The sequence below is a fragment of the Lepidochelys olivacea genome (assembly GCF_965140295.1).
Source record: "Lepidochelys olivacea isolate rLepOli2 genome assembly, chromosome: 2".
Taxonomy (NCBI): domain Eukaryota; kingdom Metazoa; phylum Chordata; order Testudines; family Cheloniidae; genus Lepidochelys; species Lepidochelys olivacea.
The window spans coordinates 193,702,275-193,722,723 of NC_140412.1; the positions used below are offsets into that span (position 1 = coordinate 193,702,275).

Consider the following 20,449-nt stretch of genomic DNA (forward strand, 5'->3'; position numbering starts at 1 on the left):
CTACCCATTCACAGAATCATAGAATAACACGGTTGGAAGGGACCTCAGGAGGTCATCTAGTCCAAACCCCTGCTCAAAGCAGGACCAATCCCCAATTTTTGCCCCAGTTCCCTAAATGGCCCCCTCAAGGATTGAACTTACAACCCTGGGTTTAGCAGGCCAATGCTCAGCCTCTGTGCTGAGCCTACCCTCTAGAGTGCCAACTAGTGGCAGTGATACTTGAGATGGGAACTCAGCCCAATGTGTATCAAACACAATAGAAGTCTGAAAGATAGTTGAGCTAAAGTTACCAGATACACTTCAACTTGTGGGGTTTTACATGGCTAATAAAAAGTTCAAGCTGTCTAGTGAAATAAGGATATACCTTGTCGGCTTGAATAGGAAACTGTGCGGCAATCTCTGCATCTTCAGTAGAGAAGTATTCATTCTTGATCAAGTTGTCAATCAAACACTGGGTGTTTCGGATTTTGCTGACTAAAAGTTCTCGATGTATTTTCAGCAAGTTAAGGAAGGGTGGAGGACTTGATCCAGAGGGTACTTGCTGGATAATCTTTGTATTAGCACAAGACTGACCTTCCATTGTTAAGATAGCAAGAGGCTGCTCCTTCTAACGTCATCTTTGAGTGACTGGAGATTTGCAGCGTGGAATCGGCATGGAGTTTAATTCAAGTGAAACAAAGATTGTTCTTCACACTATTGGACCTGTGCAGATAACAGTAAGGAATATCTATTAAAAGAACATTCAACTGTAGAGACTTACTCCTCAAATACCAATCAAACAAAACATTTCCAGTCTTTCAAGAATACAGTTGCTAATCTCATCTTCCAAGAACACTGGCTTCCTACCCCAGCACCTAAACTCACACTGCTCTTGGCAAAGGGTTACCGAAGGGTCAAGACTAACAAAAGCACACACAGCAGGCTATAATAAAGAGTGTAGTGTATTCTGTCTTGCGCTGCATTGCTGTCAGTTTTATCTGCTGTCCTTTGGTAGAATATCTGATATTATCTTTTTATGCTTCAGCAGATAAGACAGGGCATCTGTCCAAAAGTCTTTGGGAAGGACAGAAAGGAAACAAAGTGATATTGCATCATAATGTAGTAATTCTTACAGATCAGGTCAGTTCTCTTTTACTACAAAAAGTTAAGAATCTGTTTAAAATTTTGCCTACAGACAAGGCCTTGTGAACCTGTGACAGCTTCAGATACATTAAAAATGGGGGAGTTGGCATCTGGGTAGATTTAGGAGGCAACTTGGGGTGGGACGATCACAGTGTTGGATGTTTCTGCAAAAGCAATCAGCAGTGAAACAATAATGTTGACAATTAAATTATCTCCTGTAGGTTTCAGAATTAACACCCAATTGAGATGCAAGAGGCAGGTCACGCCCCTTAGGGTATGTCTACACTACGGAATAAGGTCGAATTTATAGAAGTCGGTTTTTTAGAAATCGGTTTTATATATTCGAGTGTGTGTGTCCCCACAGAAAATGCTCTAAGTGCATTAAGTGCATTAACTCGGCGGAGCGCTTCCACAGTACCGAGGCTAGAGTCGACTTCCGGAGCATTGCACTGTGGATAGCTATCCCACAGTTCCCGCAGTCTCCGCTGCCCATTGGAATTCTGGGTTGAGATCCCAATGCCTGATGGGGCTAAAACATTGTCGCGGGTGGTTCTGGGTACATATCGTCAGGCCCCTGTTCCCTCCCTCCCTCCGTGAAAGCAAGGGCAGACAATCATTTCGCGCCTTTTTTCCTGAGTTACCTGTGCAGACGCCATACCACGGCAAGCATGGAGCCCGCTCAGGTAACCGTCACCCTAGGTCTCCTGGGTGCTGGCAGACGCGGTATGGCATTGCTACACAGTAGCAGCAACCCCTTGCCTTGTGGCAGCACACGGTACAGTACGACTGGTAGCCGTCATCGTCATGTCCGAGGTGCTCCTGGTCGCCTCTGTGAGGTCGATCAGGAGCGCCTGGGCAGACATGGGCGCAGGGACTAAATTTGGAGTGACTTGACCAGGTCATTCTCTTTAGTCCTGCAGTCAGTCCTATTGAACCGTCTTATGGTGAGCGGGCAGGCGATACGGACTGCTAGCAGTCGTACTGTACCATCTTCTGCCGAGCAGCCATGAGATGTGGATGGCATGCAGTCCTTCTGCACCGTCTGCTGCCAGCCAAAGATGTAAAAGATAGATGGAGTGGATCAAAACAAGAAATAGACCAGATTTGTTTTGTACTCATTTGCTTCCCCCCCTCCCCTGTCTAGGGGACTCATTCTTCTAGATCACACTGCAGTCACTCACAGAGAAGGTGCAGCGAGGTAAATCTAGCCATGTATCAATGAGAGGCCAGGCTAACCTCCTTGTTCCAATAAGAACGATAACTTAGGTGCACCATTTCTTACTGGAACCCTCCGTGAAGTCCTGCCTGAAATACTCCTTGATGTAAAGCCACCCCCTTTGTTGATTTTAGCTCCCTGAAGCCAACCCTGTAAGCGCCCCTCCCAGCGTCAGAGCAACGGCAAACAATCGGGCATCTGAGAGTGCTGTCCAGAGCAGTCACAATGGAGCACGCTGATGGGGCTAAAACATTGTCACGGGTGGTTCTGGGTACGTATCGTCAGGCCCCCGTTCCCTCCCTCCCTCTGTGAAAGCAAGGGCAGACAATCATTTCACGCCTTTTTTCCTGAGTTACCTGTGCAGATGCCACGGCAAGCATGGAGCCCGCTCAGGTAACCGTTACCCTATGTCTCCTGGGTGCTGGCAGACGCGGTATGGCTTTGCTGCACAGTAGCAGCAACCCATTGCCTTCTGGCAGCAGACGGTGCAATACGACTGGTAGTCGTCCTCGTCGTGTCCGAGGTGCTCCTGGCCACGTCGGCTGGGAGCGCCTGGGCAGACATGGGCGCAGGGACTAAATTTGAAGTGATTTGACCAGGTCATTCTCTTTAGTCCTGCAGTCAGTCCTATTGAACCGCCTTATGGTGAGCGGGCAGGCGATACGGACTGCTAGCAGTCGTACTGTACCATCTTCTGCCAGGCAGGCAAGATATGAGGATTGCTAGCAGTCGTATTGTACCATCTTCTGCCGAGCAGCCATGAGATGTGGATGGCATGCAGTCCTTCTGCACCGTCTGCTGCCAGCCAAAGATGTAAAAGATAGATGGAGTGGGTCAGAACAAGAAATAGACCAGATTTGTTTTGTACTCATTTGCCTCCTCCCCTGTCTAGGGGACTCATTCCTCTAGATCACACTACAGTCAGACACAGAGAAGGTGCAGCGAGGTAAATCTAGCCATGTATCAATGAGAGGCCAGGCTAACCTCCTTGTTCCAATAAGAACGATAACTTAGGTGCACCATTTCTTATTGGAACCCTCCGTGCAGTCCTGCCTGAAATACTCCTTGATGTACAGGCACCCCCTTTGTTGATTTTAGCTCCCTGAAGCCAACCCTGTAAGCCGTGTCGTCAGTCGCCCCTCCCTCCGTCAGAGCAACGGCAGACAATCGTTCCGCGCCTTTTTTCTGTGCAGACGCCATACCAAGGCAAGCATGGAGGCCTCTCAGCTCACTTTGGCAATTAGGAGCACATTAAACACCACACGCATTATCCAGCAGTATATGCAGCACCAGAACCTGGCAAAGCGATACCGGGCGAGGAGGCGACATCAGCGCGGTCACGTGAGTGATCAGGACATGGACACAGATATCTCTGAAAGCATGGGCCCTGCCAATGCATGCATCATGGTGCTAATGGGGCAGGTTCATGCTGTGGAACGCCGATTCTGGGCTCGGGAAACAAGCACAGACTGGTGGGACCGCATAGTGTTGCGGGTCTGGGACGATTCCCAGTGGCTGCGAAACTTTCGCATGCGTAAGGGCACTTTCATGGAACTTTGTGACTTGCTTTCCCCTGCCCTGATGCGCATGAATACCAAGATGAGAGCAGCCCTCACAGTTGAGAAGTGAGTGGCGATAGCCCTGTGGAAGCTTGCAACGCCAGACAGCTACCGGTCAGTTGGGAATCAACTTGGAGTGGGCAAATCTACTGTGGGGGCTGCTGTGATGCAAGTAGCCCACGCAATCAAAGATCTGCTGATATCAAGGGTAGTGACCCTGGGAAATGTGCAGGTCATAGTGGATGGCTTTGCTGCAATGGGATTGCCTAACTGTGGTGGGGCTATAGACGGAACCCATATCCCTATCTTGGCACCGGAGCACCAAGCCGCCGAGTACATAAACCGCAAGGGGTACTTTTCGATAGTGCTGCAAGCTCTGGTGGATCACAAGGGACGTTTCACCAACATCAACGTGGGATGGCCGGGAAAGGTGCATGATGCTCGCATCTTCAGGAACTCTGGTCTGTTTCAAAAGCTGCAGGAAGGGACTTTATTCCCAGACCAGAAAATAACTGTTGGGGATGTTGAAATGCCTATATGTATCCTTGGGGACCCAGCCTACCCCTTAATGCCATGGCTCATGAAGCCGTACACAGGCAGCCTGGACAGTAGTCAGGAGCTGTTCAACTACAGGCTGAGCAAGTGCAGAATGGTGGTAGAATGTGCATTTGGACGTTTAAAGGCGCGCTGGCGCAGTTTACTGACTCGCTTAGACCTCAGCGAAACCAATATTCCCACTGTTATTACTGCTTGCTGTGTGCTCCACAATATCTGTGAGAGTACGGGGGAGACGTTTATGGTGGGGTGGGAGGTTGAGGCAAATCGCCTGGCTGCTGGTTACGCGCAGCCAGACACCAGGGCGGTTAGAAGAGCACAGGAGGGCACGGTACGCATCAGAGAAGCTTTGAAAACCAGTTTCATGACTGGCCAGGCTACGGTGTGAAAGTTCTCTTTGTTTCTCCTTGATGAAACCCCCCGCCCCTTGGTTCACTCTACTTCCCTGTAAGCTAACCACCCGCCCCTCCTCCCTTCAATCACCGCTTGCAGAGGCAATAAAGTCATTGTTGCTTCACATTCATGCATTCTTTATTCATTCATCACACAAATAGGGGGATGACTACCAAGGTAGCCCAGGAGGGGTGGTGGAGGAGGGAAGGAAAATGCCACACAGCACTTTAAGCACAGCACTTTAAAAGTTTACAACTTTAAAATTTATTGAATGACAGCCTTCTTTTTTTGGGGCAATCCTCTGTGGTGGAGTGGCTGGTTGGCCGGAGGCCCCCCCACCGCGTTCTTGGGCGTCTGGGTGTGGAGGCTATGGAACTTGGGGAGGAGGGCGGTTGGTTACAGAGGGGCAGCAGTGGCAGTCTGTGCTCCAGCTGCCTTTGCTGCAGCTCAACCATACACTGGAGCATACTGGTTTGGTCCTGCAGCAGCCTCAGCATTGAATCCTGCCTCCTCTCATCACGCTGCCGCCACATTTGAGCTTCAGCCCTGTCTTCAGCCCGCCACTTACTCTCTTCAGCCCGCCACCTCTCCTCCCGGTCATTTTGTGCTTTCCTGCACTCTGACATTATTTGCCTCCACGCATTCGTCTGTGCTCTGTCAGTGTGGGAGGACAGCATGAGCTCGGAGAACATTTCATCGCGAGTGCGTTTTTTTTTCTTTCTAAGCTTCACTAGCCTCTGGGAAGGAGAAGATCCTGTGATCATTGAAACACATGCAGCTGGTGGAGAAAAAAAAAGGGACAGCAGTATTTAAAAAGACACATTTTATAAAACAGTTGCTACACTCTTTCAGGGTAAACCTTGCTGTTAACATTACATACATAGCACATGTGCTTTCGTTACAAGGTCGCATTTTGCCTCCTCCCACCACGTGACTACCCCCTCAACCTTCCCCCCTCCCTGTGGCTAACAGTGGAGAACATTTCTGTTTAGCCACAGGCAAACAGCCCAGCAGGAATGGGCTCCTCTGAGTGTCCCCTGAAGAAAAGCACTCTATTTCAACCAGGTGACCATGAATTATATCTCACTCTCCTAAGGATAACACAGAGAGATAAAGAACGGATGTTGTTTGAATGCCAGCAAACATACACTGCAATGCTTTGTTCTACAATGATTCCCGAGTACGTGTTACTGGCCTGGAGTGGTAAAGTATCCTACCATGAAGGACGCAATAAGGCTGCCCTCCCCAGAAACCTTTTGCAAAGGCTTTAGGACTACATCTAGGAGAACCGCAAATGCCAGGGCAAAGTAATCCTTTCACATGCTTGCTTTTAAACCATGTATAGTATTTTAAAAGGTACACTCACCAGGGGTCCCTTCTCCGCCTGCTGGGTCCAGGAGGCAGCCTTGGGTGGGTTCGGGGGGTACTGGCTCCAGGTCTAGGGTGAGAAACAGTTCCTGGCTGTCGGGAAAACCGGATTCTCCGCTTGCTTGCTGTGAGCCATCTACAACCTCCTCCTCATCATCATCTTCTTCGTCCCCAAAACCTGCTTCCGTATTGCCTCCATCTCCATTGAAGGAGTCAAACAACACGGCTGGGGTAGTGGTGGCTGAACCCCCTAAAATGGCATGCAGCTCATCATAGAAGCGGCATGTTTGGGGCTCTGACCCAGAGCGGCTGTTCGCCTCTCTGGTTTTCTGGTAGGCTTGCCTCAGCTCCTTCAGTTTCACGCGGCACTGCTTCGGGTCCCTGTTATGGCCTCTGTCCTTCATGCCCTGGGAGATTTTCACAAAGGTTTTGGCATTTCGAAAACTGGAACGGAGTTCTGATAGCACGGATTCCTCTCCCCAAACAGCGATCAGATCCCGTACCTCCCGTTCGGTCCATGCTGGAGCTCTTTTGCGATTCTGGGACTCCATCATGGTCACCTGTGCTGTTGAGCTCTGCATGGTCACCTGCAGCTTGCCACGCTGGCCAAACAGGAAATGAGATTCAAAAGTTCGCGGTTCTTTTCCTGTCTACCTGGCCAGTGCATCTGAGTTGAGAGTGCTGTCCAGAGTGGTTATAATGGAGCACTCTGGGATAGCTCCCGGAGGCCAATACCATCGAATTGTGTCCACAGTACCCCAAATTCGAGCCGGCAACGTCGATTTAAGCGCTAATCCACTTGTCAGGGGTGGAGTAAGGAAATCGATTTTAAGAGCCCTTTAAGTCGAAATAAAGGGCTTCATTGTGTGGACGGGTGCAGGTTTACATCGATTTAACGCTGCTAAATTCGACCTAAAGTCCTAGTGTAGACCAGGGCTTAGAACTATTGTTTCACACTGTGCTCAGACTCAGGGAAATATCACTGCATTGGTTTAGACTTGGTTCACTTTTTCAAAGTTACCTCTGCAAAGTTACCATATAGGTTAACAACACAGTAGCTTAGATCCTGGACTACAATATTCTGATCAGGGGTGACTGAAGTAGCTGTGTAATCACAGAATACACAAAAGATCCCACCTATAAGGATCAACAAAAACTGAGGCCCTCTAATTGAGCACATCACCATCACCGCAAATCCCAAAGGGACATAGCCAGGAGTGGCAGAAACTTCCTAAAAGGGAAGGGGGCCCACCAGAGCCCAAACCCCGGGCCCTGCTCCCGCGCTGCCTCTCCCCACCCCCCAGACCTCATCCCCTGCTCGCTCATCTCCACACTCTCCCCACCATTGCTCGCCCTTAGGGCAGGTAAAAAGCAGGAGGGCATAGCCCCCCTCTTCTGGTTCCCTTGACGTAGCCTCTTTTTATAGATCAAGCACCACCCAGAGCTGTCTCTAACTAGGTCTTTAAGATGGTCTGGCTGGATATTCAGTTTATGTCTGTTACTGGCAATCTTATCACTTCAATGAAGCATTTGGCTACCACATGATTGCTGGCTGTGAAGCAGCATTCCTTGGTACATATACTTTGTAATTCATGGGTCTGCCATCCTAACAATACATCCATACCAAGAAATCTGCGAAAACCAAACCAGTGCTGGAGGAGGCTGATCATCTGATTTTAATTCTCGTCCCTTTCTCAGCCCCTCCCACTTTTTCCTCATACCTCTCTATCCCTTTCACCACCTACCAGCCGAGTTCCACATGACACCAACTGGAAGATGAGAGAATTGAGAGAGAAAACCCATACGTGTATATGTCCATCTCCCGACACGGACCATATTCTGTACGGAAGTGGGCACATGCAGAAATTACGCAGTCTCTCTCCTCTCCTGACCCCTTTTCTTTTCCTTTAAAACAAAACAACAGCTTTTCTCCTTTCTGTATTTCTTCTCCCCTTTCTATTGTAAACTGTGCACCTTTTCCTCTAGAATGAATAGTTACTCATTATAGATTTTCTTTTCTTTAAAAGAAAGTCACTTATGCCTGAAAATGTTCTACCTATTATTGTTATAAGCAGCACTTAAATTTAATAGAACGGAAAGAGATTAAAGAAAAATACATCGCTCCCTGTTCTTTTGTTTTGCTCATGTGACAGCACTTGTGTATACACACTCAGTTGATAAGTTTCCATGAGCATTTGCGTGATTCTTTCAAGGAAACAGGAAAAGAAAAAAAAAAAAAAAAGACAACCCACAATAGGAAAAATATGATTCCATTGTAAGCTCTTTGGAACAAGGATTGTCATTTTGGTTTGTGTTTGTACAGCCTAGCACAATGGAGTCCTTGGTTCATGCCTGGGGCTCCAAGGCACTACAGCAATACAAAATAATAAATAAATAAATAAATAATAATACAATATTACAAGAAAAATGACCTAGGAATTCAGGGGTGGGCATAGTACCTTAGAAGAGTTACAGATGTTTTTATTGACCATATTTTATGATGATAGTGTCTCTTTAAAGAAAGCTTGCAAAAGCTTTAGAATGAAGTGGTGTTTGAAAAATGGTTTAGTCATCAAGGTTCATATTATTACACAATGAGATTCTTCTGACACAAAGAAATGGCAACATGGTTTCCAGGAAGCCAAATGAGTCAGGAACCAGCCAGCCCAGCTGCAGGGGTTGGTGTAATGAAGATGGTTTTATCTAATAGACACAGATCACTTACTTGTGGCAGAAAATGTTAGTCAGGCTATTTAGGTGTCATTACATTCAGTTAAAGGAATGTGCAACATTTAGAACTTGTCTAGGCTAGGGATTTGCCCCAGTTTTAGCCATTAATGACCAATCACTATCACAGCTGCACTTGTGCAAAGTGGTATTGTCCCATTCTCAGCTGGTGTAAATTGGCGAGGTGCATATTGGGGGACAGTGGAACTATGTAAATTTTCACCAGCTGCGAATCTGGCTCTTAGCGTAGATAGGCAAAGTCACTACAAACCGCACTAGTGCAAATCACAGCTTACCCCAGTTTCAAGCAAGGATAAGCTGCATTGGTGCATACTGCAGCTTCTAGTGCGGATACATAAAGTGCTGAGAGTCTGCACAGGTGTCTGGTCGCTACGGATGAAATCCTCAGAGTGGATAAGGCCTTATTTATAGCTGGAAAGGGAAAGAGGGTGAGAAGGCTGTGGAAAGCTTTTCTGCATTGTAAATGCCTTGGGGAATTATATCCACTTTGAAGCAGCTACACTGGCTTTCTTGCAGAGAAGCGAGGGAGATGTTTTCTACTGTTACTACAATTAGAAAACTGAAAGTGTTCACAAAAATCTCACTGGAACTGCTGCATCAAGGTTTCACCCAACATTTTCCACCTTGGACCTGTAGGGCATACTTCAGGAATGCAATTCAAGTTCAATTTGCAAATTCTCAAAAGGTATTTAGAATGGGTCCGATCGTGATCTTGTAAGAAGTCTGGTTCTCAGCTAGTAAATTAAATGTAGGTTCAGTGCTTGTACCAAAATAGTAATTACATATATTTTATTATATTACTATTTAAGTTCAAGTAACTGCAATTAATTACAAACCAGTTTTGTCAGTTCTCTGATGGATACAATAGCTGATATTTGATATTCAAAAAATACAATTATATAGTCACAGCCCTTGGTTAAATAAGAGCAGTTCATTCCTGTTCCCCAGAGGTATCTTTAACCTCCTAGCCATACATATTGATCGAGGAAATGTCACTAGCTTATCCAGATGAAAAGGGCCTCTGATCGCCATCAGTGTAAGACAACAAGGACATAGAACATTAATGCATGGAGCCTGGCTGATTTAATGCATGCTGTGATGTACAGTTCTGACTTTCCCTTAAGCCACATTGGCTATAGCAATGAGACCAAGATTTGTATTCTTTAACAGGCCTTTTCTTAGCATACAATTCTCTCATCTGGATTAGTGATCACATTGTGTCTCCAGCTAACCATGGATGGGGCAATGGATTAGCCAGTGCCTGCACAAATTTCAAATCAATAGCTTCATTACTTGGCTGATGACGTGCAAACTCTTCTCACAAAGTTTTAGGGGTGGGTCTGATGCTGAATGATATTAATCATGGAAAATGAATTATGACTCCCTCCAGGACTAGTTAGCCATATAAACATTCTGTGAATATGACAACTGGATGTAACTTGTTGCTGAAGGAATCAGGAGCAGTAGTGACAACCCCAAAGGTTAAAAAAAACTCAGACACCAAAACATCATGAGATTGGTCCCAGAATCATGAGGCATTTTAAAAAGAGGTTATGCTGGGTCCTCTGAACTTCACCTGCCCACTCCAGCACATGTGCTACTAGTGCTGCCCACTCTCCCAAGTTATTAGAGTAATGTGATTTTAGGTCCCACTGCAGCTCTTTCACCTCCACGTCTGCTCATTCCCCTGCTCAGCAACAAATAATTCTGCCCTCAATCCCAAATCAACCCTGTGTCCACATCTGTCCCAAGCCCCTAAATCAGTTCTGGCCCCCCAGCCCCACCTCTGCTCCTCCTGCAACTGCTGGGGTTCTTCAACCCATCTCTCAGGCCTGGGGTGCCTGCAGTAGAGTCCCTCTTCTCCCCCTTTCCAGGTTGGGTGCTGCAAGGAGGAAGAGGGGAGGAGAGGGACTGAGAAGATCCATCCCATTATTCACAGGAGGTGGGGGAGCCTGAGTTTCCCTGACTAATGAAAAAATTTTGAGTTGGCAACACTGATTAGTCCTGATGTGTCCAGTGATGAGGCTAACCCTGAAAGAATGCAGGTGCTGGGTTTTCTGGAAAGCAGGTATCAGTCTAATTAAACAGTAAAAATGAATGTCTTCAACTACCACAATAAACTGGTCAAATGTCACATCAGGACAAGGTTTAACCTTTAACTTATTGCTTCTTGGAATAGCTAATAGGTATTGCAGAGCATTGTATTAGCGTGTAATGAACCTTCCAGTCCTATTCGTAAACTAAAGCAGCTGCACAATCTTACTAAAACAGACCATATAATCTTACTAAAACAGAACCCTCAAGATGTGATAATGCCCCAAAGGCCCCAATCAGAATTGGAAATCCACTGTGGCAGTTGCTATACACACAAAGTCACTGTTCAGAAGAGCCTGCAACTAGAAACTAGGTAGTACAATTCTTGCTAACCTAATCCTTTATTCACCCATTGCTTAAACCCCAAGGCTAGTATGGAGACATCATCGTACCTATACACTTGTTTGCAAGTCCATGGGCCACTTCTTTAGAAGGAACAGTATCTGACACAGTTGATCTACCATTACGTCTTTTGAGATGTGTCTTACTTTGTCTTGTATTGTTATGAAGTATTGTGTGTTTGTCATTACAAGCTTGCAATATTCATTTTATTATTAATTAAATTTACACACACACTACATTTAAAAGGTGATGTGTGAATCTTTTTACAGATTAGAAATAGGTGCTGAAAGAATCCACTTGCTAAGCTCAGAGGTGCATCCATCTCAGCCACTCCAGTTGCTGGCTCCAGATCCAATGCAATTCTCCAGCATGTGGAATTCTGCTGGAAACGTTTGGGGGTACAAAGCAATGGCAGGTATTTTAGTATATTGAATAGCTTTAAAAAATGTTTGGAGTCAAGAAATGTTTTAGTTAACTGATGTAGCATTTATGACAGGGTTAATGAATACAAACAATCTTCACGTGATCTCTGAACCTCAGGATTGTTTTGTGACCGGTAGTGGCTATTTTAGGATCCATCTAGCGTAAGACATCACTCAGTTGATACTCAAGTGGAACTCCTCCTCGAGCAACACCACCACTACAGCCTGCAAGTACAGCTAACGTGTGTTTCTCTGATAAGTAGATGAACACATCAGTATGGGCTAACTAAAACAGAGATACATATATACTTAGATCTGAGTAGCTAAACACCCAGAAAGGAGGAGGTAGAATTACAACCAAGACAAAGAGCAGGATTTTATCAAGGATGGAGAAGAAAGGGTGGATTTTAGAACTGTTATTGGACTTAAACTTTCCACTCGCTTACAAAGCCACAAACCCGGGTAACGAAGTGACAGAAGGGCAAGCGTATGGGTAAAAAATACCGTATGTTTGATTTGAGACATACAGAGCTTGAGGTGGGATAGAAACATCTGAAAGAAGATAATGTTAAGGAAAAGTTAGCATATGTGCATATGTGACTTTATTTTGGTTTGGGGCCCACCATTGTCTAAAAGCAAAAACATTATGCACCAGGAGGAGTGTTCCTTAGATACCGCATTCCTGTGAAAACCCCCCTCTTGTTTTCAGCCTGTCTCGACTCCCGGTTTCTGTTCTTTGTTTGTTTTTAATTCCTTGCCTTTTGGCCTTGATGCGAACCTCCCATCCTGATAAGAAAGGCTACTGGTGCATTGCTTTAGGACCATTTGTGTAGTTGAAGTAATGGTTTAGCACGGGGGATGCACTTAGCAGGAATAGGTGGTAGATAAAGGATGGGTTTGTCTATTGACTAAGGTTTCCGATGCATGAGGGCAACATGCTTTGCTAAAAGGTATATAATCTCTGTATAACCTGCATTCGGGGTCCCCTCCTGATTAGCAGGGGGGCACCACGCTCGAGCATAATAAACTTAGTGTCTTTGGGAACTCTGCAGTTGTGGACTTTGTTCGTGTGCCTCAGCCTAGACTCAAACTGTGCGTGACCTATCAGGTATAATTCGCAGCAGTTCTTGTGCGTGACCTGTGAGGTATAACTCGTAACAATAACCAGAGACAGACAGAGATGTGGGGACTGTACAGGTTACCAAAAAGATGGAGAGAGAGATTTGAGAGCCTTGGGTGTAGATATGACGCATGTGTAGCCTCATAACCATGGAACAGCCATGAGGATTGTGGAGGAGGGGAAGATGGAGTAACTGACTGCAGAGGCTGTTAGTTTGAGGACAGCAGTTTCAGTGGATTGAACAGGGCAAAAGCCAGAAAGCATGAGCTCAAAAAACTGGAGGAGGAGCAATCAAGGGAGAAGACTGCTCATCCAAGGAGTTTAAAAGCAAAGGAGAGAAGGGAACTAGAGCAATAGGCAGGTGGAAGGGATCTGTAGGACAGGGGAAACAATAGCAACGCTGGAAACAGAGGGAAAGGGGGAAACAGAGGGAAAGGAGCATGAATTGCTGGGGATAATGAAAGATGGGAGGGGACTGGGGCAAGAGAGAAATGAAAGGGGGACATGGGTCAAGGGGGACGTGCTGTATAATCACTGAGATGGAGTCACACAAGGATGAGTAAAATGATGCCATTTTGATGTAGTCAGTCTGCTGATTACAACAGCTCTTTAAAAAGGTTATCTTTGTGCAGCCAGAAAATATTGGCTCTGCTTTCTACTGTTCACACCCTCTTTTTTCCTCAAAGTGCTTCCCTCAAATCTCATCACAACTGCTGCTCATGCCTGCCAGTCCCTTGCCTGGTGATGCAAGAAGCTCACCTAATCCGGTAGTGAAGAATATTGTGGTTCATCAATACTGTAAATACTTATTGCCAAAGGATCTTATTGGAGCCTCTTAACTTACATGCAACAGGGAAAGGGGTGAAGGCTGCAATAAGAGCATGAAAAGTATTTAATCCATTAAGTTTGGCTTCTGATTAAACTGGCTATTCACAGGCAGAGAGTATACAAGATGGGGAAGCAAAACCAGTCTGAACAGCAGGTTTTCCTTGGTCACTTAGTTTTTAAAGTAAAGGAAAAACTAATTTAGGACTGAGATGGTTTCTCTTTAAAGAATTAAACCAAATGAAAAATCCAACCCATATTAGTTCTGTTCTGATTGTCCAAAACAATAGAACTCCTACTGACTCTCTGAAAGGAGATGTAAATGTTTAAAAATTGCACATGGCAAGTTCATAGTATATGATATTTCCTTATGTTTTTAAACATACTGTACTGTTGATTTCTAGACTGCATACCTGTAACCAGTCTATAAATATCTGGCATTCCATACACAGATGTATTTGAGTGATTAGATGTTCTGTTAATTACATACAGGGACTGATTCCTCACTCCTAGCATAGGCAAAACTCCTGTGCAAGTCAATGGGGCTTTTGGTTTAGTTAGGCATACAGGATTGGGCCCATAGTATGTTTATACCATAATTTCATAGGGTAACGCTGACAAGCGCACGTCGTCCATGAAGTATGTATTTCAATTTAAATATATGGTTTTGGTTTTTTTCTTTAAAACCAAGTAAACAGTAGCAAAAAATCTATTAATGCATCACTATGGTTGTGTTTAAATTATGAAGAGTCAAGCTGTTCATGTAGTTATAGTTCCCCACAGCAAATAAAGTTCTGCCTTCCTGCACAGCTACATTTAGGCATACTGTACTTTAACAGCATTTAGATTGTCTTTTGTATTCAGAATATTCACGACTACTTAAGAGGCAAGGGGAATGACAAATGGTGTATAATGTGTGTGTGCTTTCTCTTCCATCTTCCCCAAAGAAATAAGATGTACCTGGCAGTGAAAGCAGGAGTAACATTTAACAACATGGACTTTTACTCAATCCAACAAAAGCTTCCCTTCAGAATTATATAGTATGTATACATACATATTCCAGATTTAAAAAGTTTGTCACCGTCACCACTGGAATTTTGCACCACTTCCACCCCACGGGAAGAGAAGAGAGAGTATCACCTCCATTAATACTTCAAAGCCCCACCAACAGACGAGAACCCTGGAGTATTCTCAAATCTGTTTTACAACAGTCCAATGTACAATACTATCCTTAGCGCTCATATAGCATTTTCCATCCATTGATCTAAATGCACTTTGTGATAAGCATCATTTACACCCCACCCCATTTTACAGATGGGGATCTGAGGCACAGAGAGGTAAAGTAACTGCCCACGGTCACATAGCAAGACAGAAGCAGAGCCAGGAACACCACTCAGGTCTCAGAACCCTTAGCACTTAGGCCCTGATCCAAAAAAGCACTTAAGTACTTGCAAAAATTCCTCCCTATTCAGCACAACACGTCAATGGCTCTTGTCCACTATTGAGGATTAAGTCTAGGGAGAATTTTAAAACTAATTTTTTAATTACCCCAATGCCAAGAAAGACCGATAGAAAAAGCAGCAGCAGCATTTGCAGACATTTTTAACAAGTGAAAGCCACTCTTTTCCACACGGACAATTCATACAAAAGATACACACAGAATTTTACTACACTCCATTGTCTTAAAACAAAAACAAACAAAAAAATCTACAGTGTATGGCATAAACAATGAGGAATCCTTGTGGCACCTTAGAGACTAACAAATTTATTTGGGCATAAACTTTCGTGGGCTAGAACACAAGGACTCCTCGTTATTTTTGCTGATACAGACTAACACGGCTACCACTCTGAAACCTGTCACAGTGTATATAGCATGAGACATTTCAGCATACTGGTAATATTTTCCAGAACCTGAACACAGGTTTATGAAAGTGCCTCCTCCAACATAACTATATTTGTGCTTAGCAGTGCTATAAAGAAAACAAACAAACAAAAAACCCACAGCATAATCATTACATGCTAACAAGGGGTAGAATTTATGTCCACTGCTCCACTAGAGTATTAGAATTGTCTGACATAAGGATATCCCCCTGACAATAGAGAGAGGAGAGATTTTCTAGATAAAATACGGTTATAATCCAGTCCTGCAAAATTCCTACAGATATGTTCTAATATGACGAAAAGTCAGGATCCCAATGAAATGGCTTGCCTTGGTGATATGAGAGTTTATATTTATTTCAGCCTCCCCTAAAACTATGGTTCTCAACCTTTTTGGGCTTAGGACCCATTTATAAATGTTTATGGCCTGTCGTGACCCAGTAAAGTCTGAGGGTGGAGGCCCTGGGCTGGTTTCGGTCAGATCCTGCCCCCCGCCCCACGGGGTCCTTCCTGGCATTCACCCCAAAGTGGTGGCTCCTGCAACTCCTGTGCTGTGAGGCTGACTGGGCTTGGCTCTCTGCTCCAAATGTTGCAATCTCCGGGGTTGCAGTGCGGCTTGGGTTTGGCCCCTCCCCTCTGACTGTACCAAATTTGTGAGAGTGGAGTTGTGACCTTGCTCATGGGCTTACAGAGCCATTCACTCAAATTTGGCGTACTTGGACTCCCGTCATCATGATGGCTGGCTCAAACCTGAGTGGTGCTGGGTGCTGGTGCCTAGAGGTTGCAGTGCCTGGGACAGGAAGTGCCTCCTGTGGCTTCACTGGAGTTATTTTGGCTTCACTCCAGTGTAACTGAGAGCAGCATCTGACCTTGGGGTTTTTTTCCCCTCTCTACTTTAAAATCAGAGTAAGTTTAGGTAATTATTCCTGGTAGTTTGAAGAACAATAGATCTGGAGGAACGCAGAGGAGAGAAGATATTATTTGTGCCAACTGATAGATTGATGGCTCTTGTTTCTTTTAAGGCAAGCTCTTTTACACACGATTATACAAGTGATTCTCAATACTGGCTTGTTGTTCTTGATAATATAGCCTCTGCTTATTTTGATCTTGCTATTCCTAACACCATCCTCTTCTCAAATGAAATCTTTTTGAGTGCAGTTATGTAACAAAAACAAATCTACATTTGTAAATTGCACTTTCACCATAAAGAGATTGCACCACAGTACTTGTATGAGGTGAACTGAAAAATACTATTTCTTGCTTTTTAGTGCACATATTTGTAATAATAAATAATATAAAGTGAGCACTGTACACTTTGTATTCAGTGTTGTAACTGAAATCAATACATTTGAAAACGTAGAATAACATCCAAAATATTTAAATAAAATTTAAATTGGTATTCTATTATTGACAGTGCAATTTAAAGTGCGATTAATCACAATTAATTTTTTAATCAAGTTAATTTGTTTTGAATTATCATGTGAGTAAACTGTGATTAATTGACAGCCCTAGAAATTTTCCATGCTTGGTCTCTTAAGGATTGGAGTAAAACTAATTCTTGCCAGGGATCATCTCACTGTTAAGTGGGTACACAACACCTAGCTCAATAGGGCCCTCTTGCATTTCCTTTGTCAGGCTGCTGATGGTCATATTCCATTTTACAGGGATCATGTGTAAGGCCTGACCATTCTGGCTTTGCCACTGGTATGCAGGAAAAAGAGTTAACCCAGGATCTGCTATTGGTAATGTAGGTGTACTGTTTTCCTGCAGAACCTTCCCTCTGCCAGCAGCAGGGGGTGACGTTGGGGAGGAGCAGCTGGGTTTGGGTTTTCCTACTGCCTTTGCTAGTGGGGTTCCCATATTAGCCTCTAGCTGTTATGTTTAATTCTCTACCTAAAAGTTGCTCAGCACACTTTTCAAGCCCTGCCTAATGTGATGTATCCTCTGCCAAATTTCTGAGGAATGGGAGTGTCTCTCACTGAAGAAACATGAAACTCAACCCTTGAAATTTAGGAACACAGCCTGAGTACAGATTTACAAAGTGCAAATATTAGATTAACAAACAAAGCCTAGACTAAAAAAAAAATTTTTTTTTAAACTAGAATAAGAATCATAAATACTTAATGCCGGTACACCGTAGCTATAGAAAACATTACTGTTTCCATGTCACCTAGTAATTTGAGTTTGGCTGTATCTCACAGACCAAACTCCAGACGAGGACACATCTGGACTGAATGAGAGGATTTCACAATACACCTCCCAGAATGTCAGGGAAAATTCAATTACAGCTAGTTAATTTTTCTTTACTTCATTAATTAAACCTTGTACATTTCTCTGCCTTTCCTCTCAACTCCACTAACCCATTTGTCCCACTATTCCCCTCTTGCATACTTGCTTCACTGGACCATCTCCCAAGAAATTCATCCCACATTATCTGATACCTCCTTGGTTTCCTGCTCCTTTCCCTCTTATATCCCCTTATTTCTGAGACCTGGGCTACCTGAAATATTTTGCTCCTACATCTCTGGATCTTTGAATCGTTCTCTTTCCTTCCACCACCATCCCAAATAAAACAATTCAATGTTGGTAAAGCCATGCAAAGAGAGACAGTAAAGAGGCACATACTTAACAGTGGGAAACACAGCACCGGGCCAGACTTGTGGGCCACTGGACTGGGGTAAAGAAAATTCTCCCACTTCTCACACACACATAGTCGTCAGGCAGTCGGCAACCTAAACTGAGGGCTTTCAATCCTGGAGTCACGTGTTTTAAGTCAACCACCTCTATGCAGTTAATAGGTATCTCTGAGGTAGAGTTGCCAATTTTGGTTGGATGTATTCCTGGAGGTTTCATCACGACAAAAATCTTTAATTAAATATTCATTTTTAATTCCTGGAGACTCCAGAGCAATCCTGGAGGGATGGCAACCCTACTTTGAGGGACACCTATGCCAAATCCAAATTACATTCATTGACAATTCTGCAAATGGCCATTGGCCCACTTGGCCAAGGAAGTCTGCCCCGGTCACTGTTTTAGAAGAACTGCATTTGTTTTCAGATGCTCAACTCTTTATTTTGCATAAAGCAGCAGCATCTCAAAACCTACTACAGGGATGAGATCTCTGGAAAGGAAACGCAGGGGGCAGCCACAGAACCACCCAGCCAGCCACCCTGAGGCTCGAGCTGTAGAAGCCTTGCAGCCATTGGCCTCATTCACCTCACCGAGGCCTCATCCACAACCGTGTGACATGCCCCCCAGCACTGTGACCCCCTAAGCAGCCCCTCCCCCAACACTGAGACCCCCCCATCTGCCCCGCCCCCAACACTGAGACCCCCCCCCATCTGCCCCGCCCCCAGCACTGCGAGCCCCGCGCCCCCAGGGGCGGCAGGGTGAGCGCGGCGCGCGCAGGACTCACCGCGGCGGCGGGCGGGACGCGCGCGGGGACACGGAGGGAAAGGGGAGGAGCGAGGCCGCCTGGCCGGGACCCGGCGCTGCTGCCGCCCCGAGCGGGCCGGACTCGGGGAGCGGAGCCCGGCGCTGCTCGGTCGCTCGGTGCGGCCGGGAACCGGGAGAGCGGCTCGGCCGGGCGCTTCCCCTTCGCTGCACCACGCGGGAGCCCGACGCTGACTCAGCGAGCTGCCCCGCCGAGGGCGAGACGGTGTCGCAACCCCAAGGCGTCTGCCCCTCCCCCGAGGGCGGCGGCGGCGCCGCGGCCTCTGCCCGGGCTCACCGCGCTCCAGCCAGGGCGAGCTGCTGCCGGGGCTCAGCTCCGCGCACGATCAGGCCCTAGGGCATCCCTTGGCCGGTGCCTAGCGTCCGGCCAGCCCGGGCCGCCGCCCGGCTGCGAGCGAGGAGATCACCTGCCCCGGCTTCTCGGAGAGACGGGCAGCGCTGGGGACACGCTCCCGCGGCGGCCCCTGAAATTGCAGCCCCGGGCCGCGCTCCCCCGCCCCCGCGGCCCGCAGCGGCGGAACACGTTCAGCGGGCGGCGTGAGCCATCCAGCCTGCGGGAATAACTCGGGACGGAAGAGCTACCCCCACCTTCCAGCCACCACCCATCCTGCAGCTGGGCAGGAGGTCACCCTACGGGTTCCGGGATTCTGCAAGAGTACCTGAGCTGGGCAGAGCAGCGAGGGCTGGCTCGCTTTGGAGGGAGAGACACGAGGGTGCTTTTCCATACAAACACTGTTTCACTTTTTAAAGCTGTTTCGAAGATATTTGTATCCAGGCCATTATGTCTGGCGTCACGAGATGTGACCAGAAACAGATGGCACACAGGACAATAATGGCTGAAGCAGCTTTACTGCATCCAAAGTTTCGAAGATCTGGAAAAAAACGAGACCGCAGAAAGATAGGGCTGATTAGTACTACTCAACTTTTGCTTATACGCTTGGACTTGCAAGAAGAATGATATATTTTAGCGCAGGGCCACCAGATACTGTTGTTCCTACGATTATCGACAATGCAGAAGGTGGTAACTTCGCTGCCACTGGTTTGCATTTGCCACATTGAAGAGCTATCACAACTGTTGGGATGATACCACAAAAACAGGACCTTTAGCTATCAGCCTACAAGCTGTCCTGCTCTTCCCGCCCCCCCCCCCCCAAAAAAACCCCCCATGCCTTTTAAAGACAGGGAACAGACAAAAAAGTTACACAAGCTTGAAGTGTAAAACTTTTACAATAAAGATTTCAAAAAGTATTTTTCATAATATAGCACAGTTTAGGCTAAGTTAAATCAATAAATGACAACACTGGTAGGTCAGTGCATGTTCCTTGAATCAAATATAGTAGAGGTATAACTGCAT

At 45.9% G+C, this 20,449-nt stretch overlaps 2 protein-coding genes across 6 annotated transcripts in view; both read right to left on the reverse strand.

The window, feature by feature from the left end:
* NOD1 (nucleotide binding oligomerization domain containing 1) overlaps positions 1-20,239 on the reverse strand; it is a 51,399-nt gene extending 31,160 nt beyond the window's left edge. Inside the window, exons 1-2 of one of the 5 annotated variants that reach the window (XM_084618122.1) lie at positions 19,755-20,239; positions 365-702 (exon numbers count right to left, since the gene is read on the reverse strand). In XM_084618122.1, the coding sequence (XP_084474248.1) occupies positions 365-580 (216 nt within the window). In that variant the 5' untranslated portion in view covers positions 581-702; positions 19,755-20,239. Of the gene's footprint in view, positions 1-364; positions 703-19,057 lie in introns of all 5 variants that reach the window. The other 4 variants (XM_084618121.1, XM_084618120.1, XM_084618118.1 and 1 more) reach the window with 4 other exon arrangements.
* Positions 5,103-6,813, reverse strand: LOC311516777 (uncharacterized protein; the record flags this gene model as incomplete). Its single annotated transcript, XM_084621115.1, has 2 exons — positions 6,212-6,813; positions 5,103-5,623 (listed from the first exon to the last, which is right to left on the reverse strand). The coding sequence occupies exons 1-2, from the start codon at positions 6,792-6,794 to the stop codon at positions 5,103-5,105; spliced, it is 1,104 nt and encodes a 367-aa protein (XP_084477241.1). The 5' UTR covers positions 6,795-6,813.
* Positions 20,240-20,449: the final 210 nt, after the last annotated feature.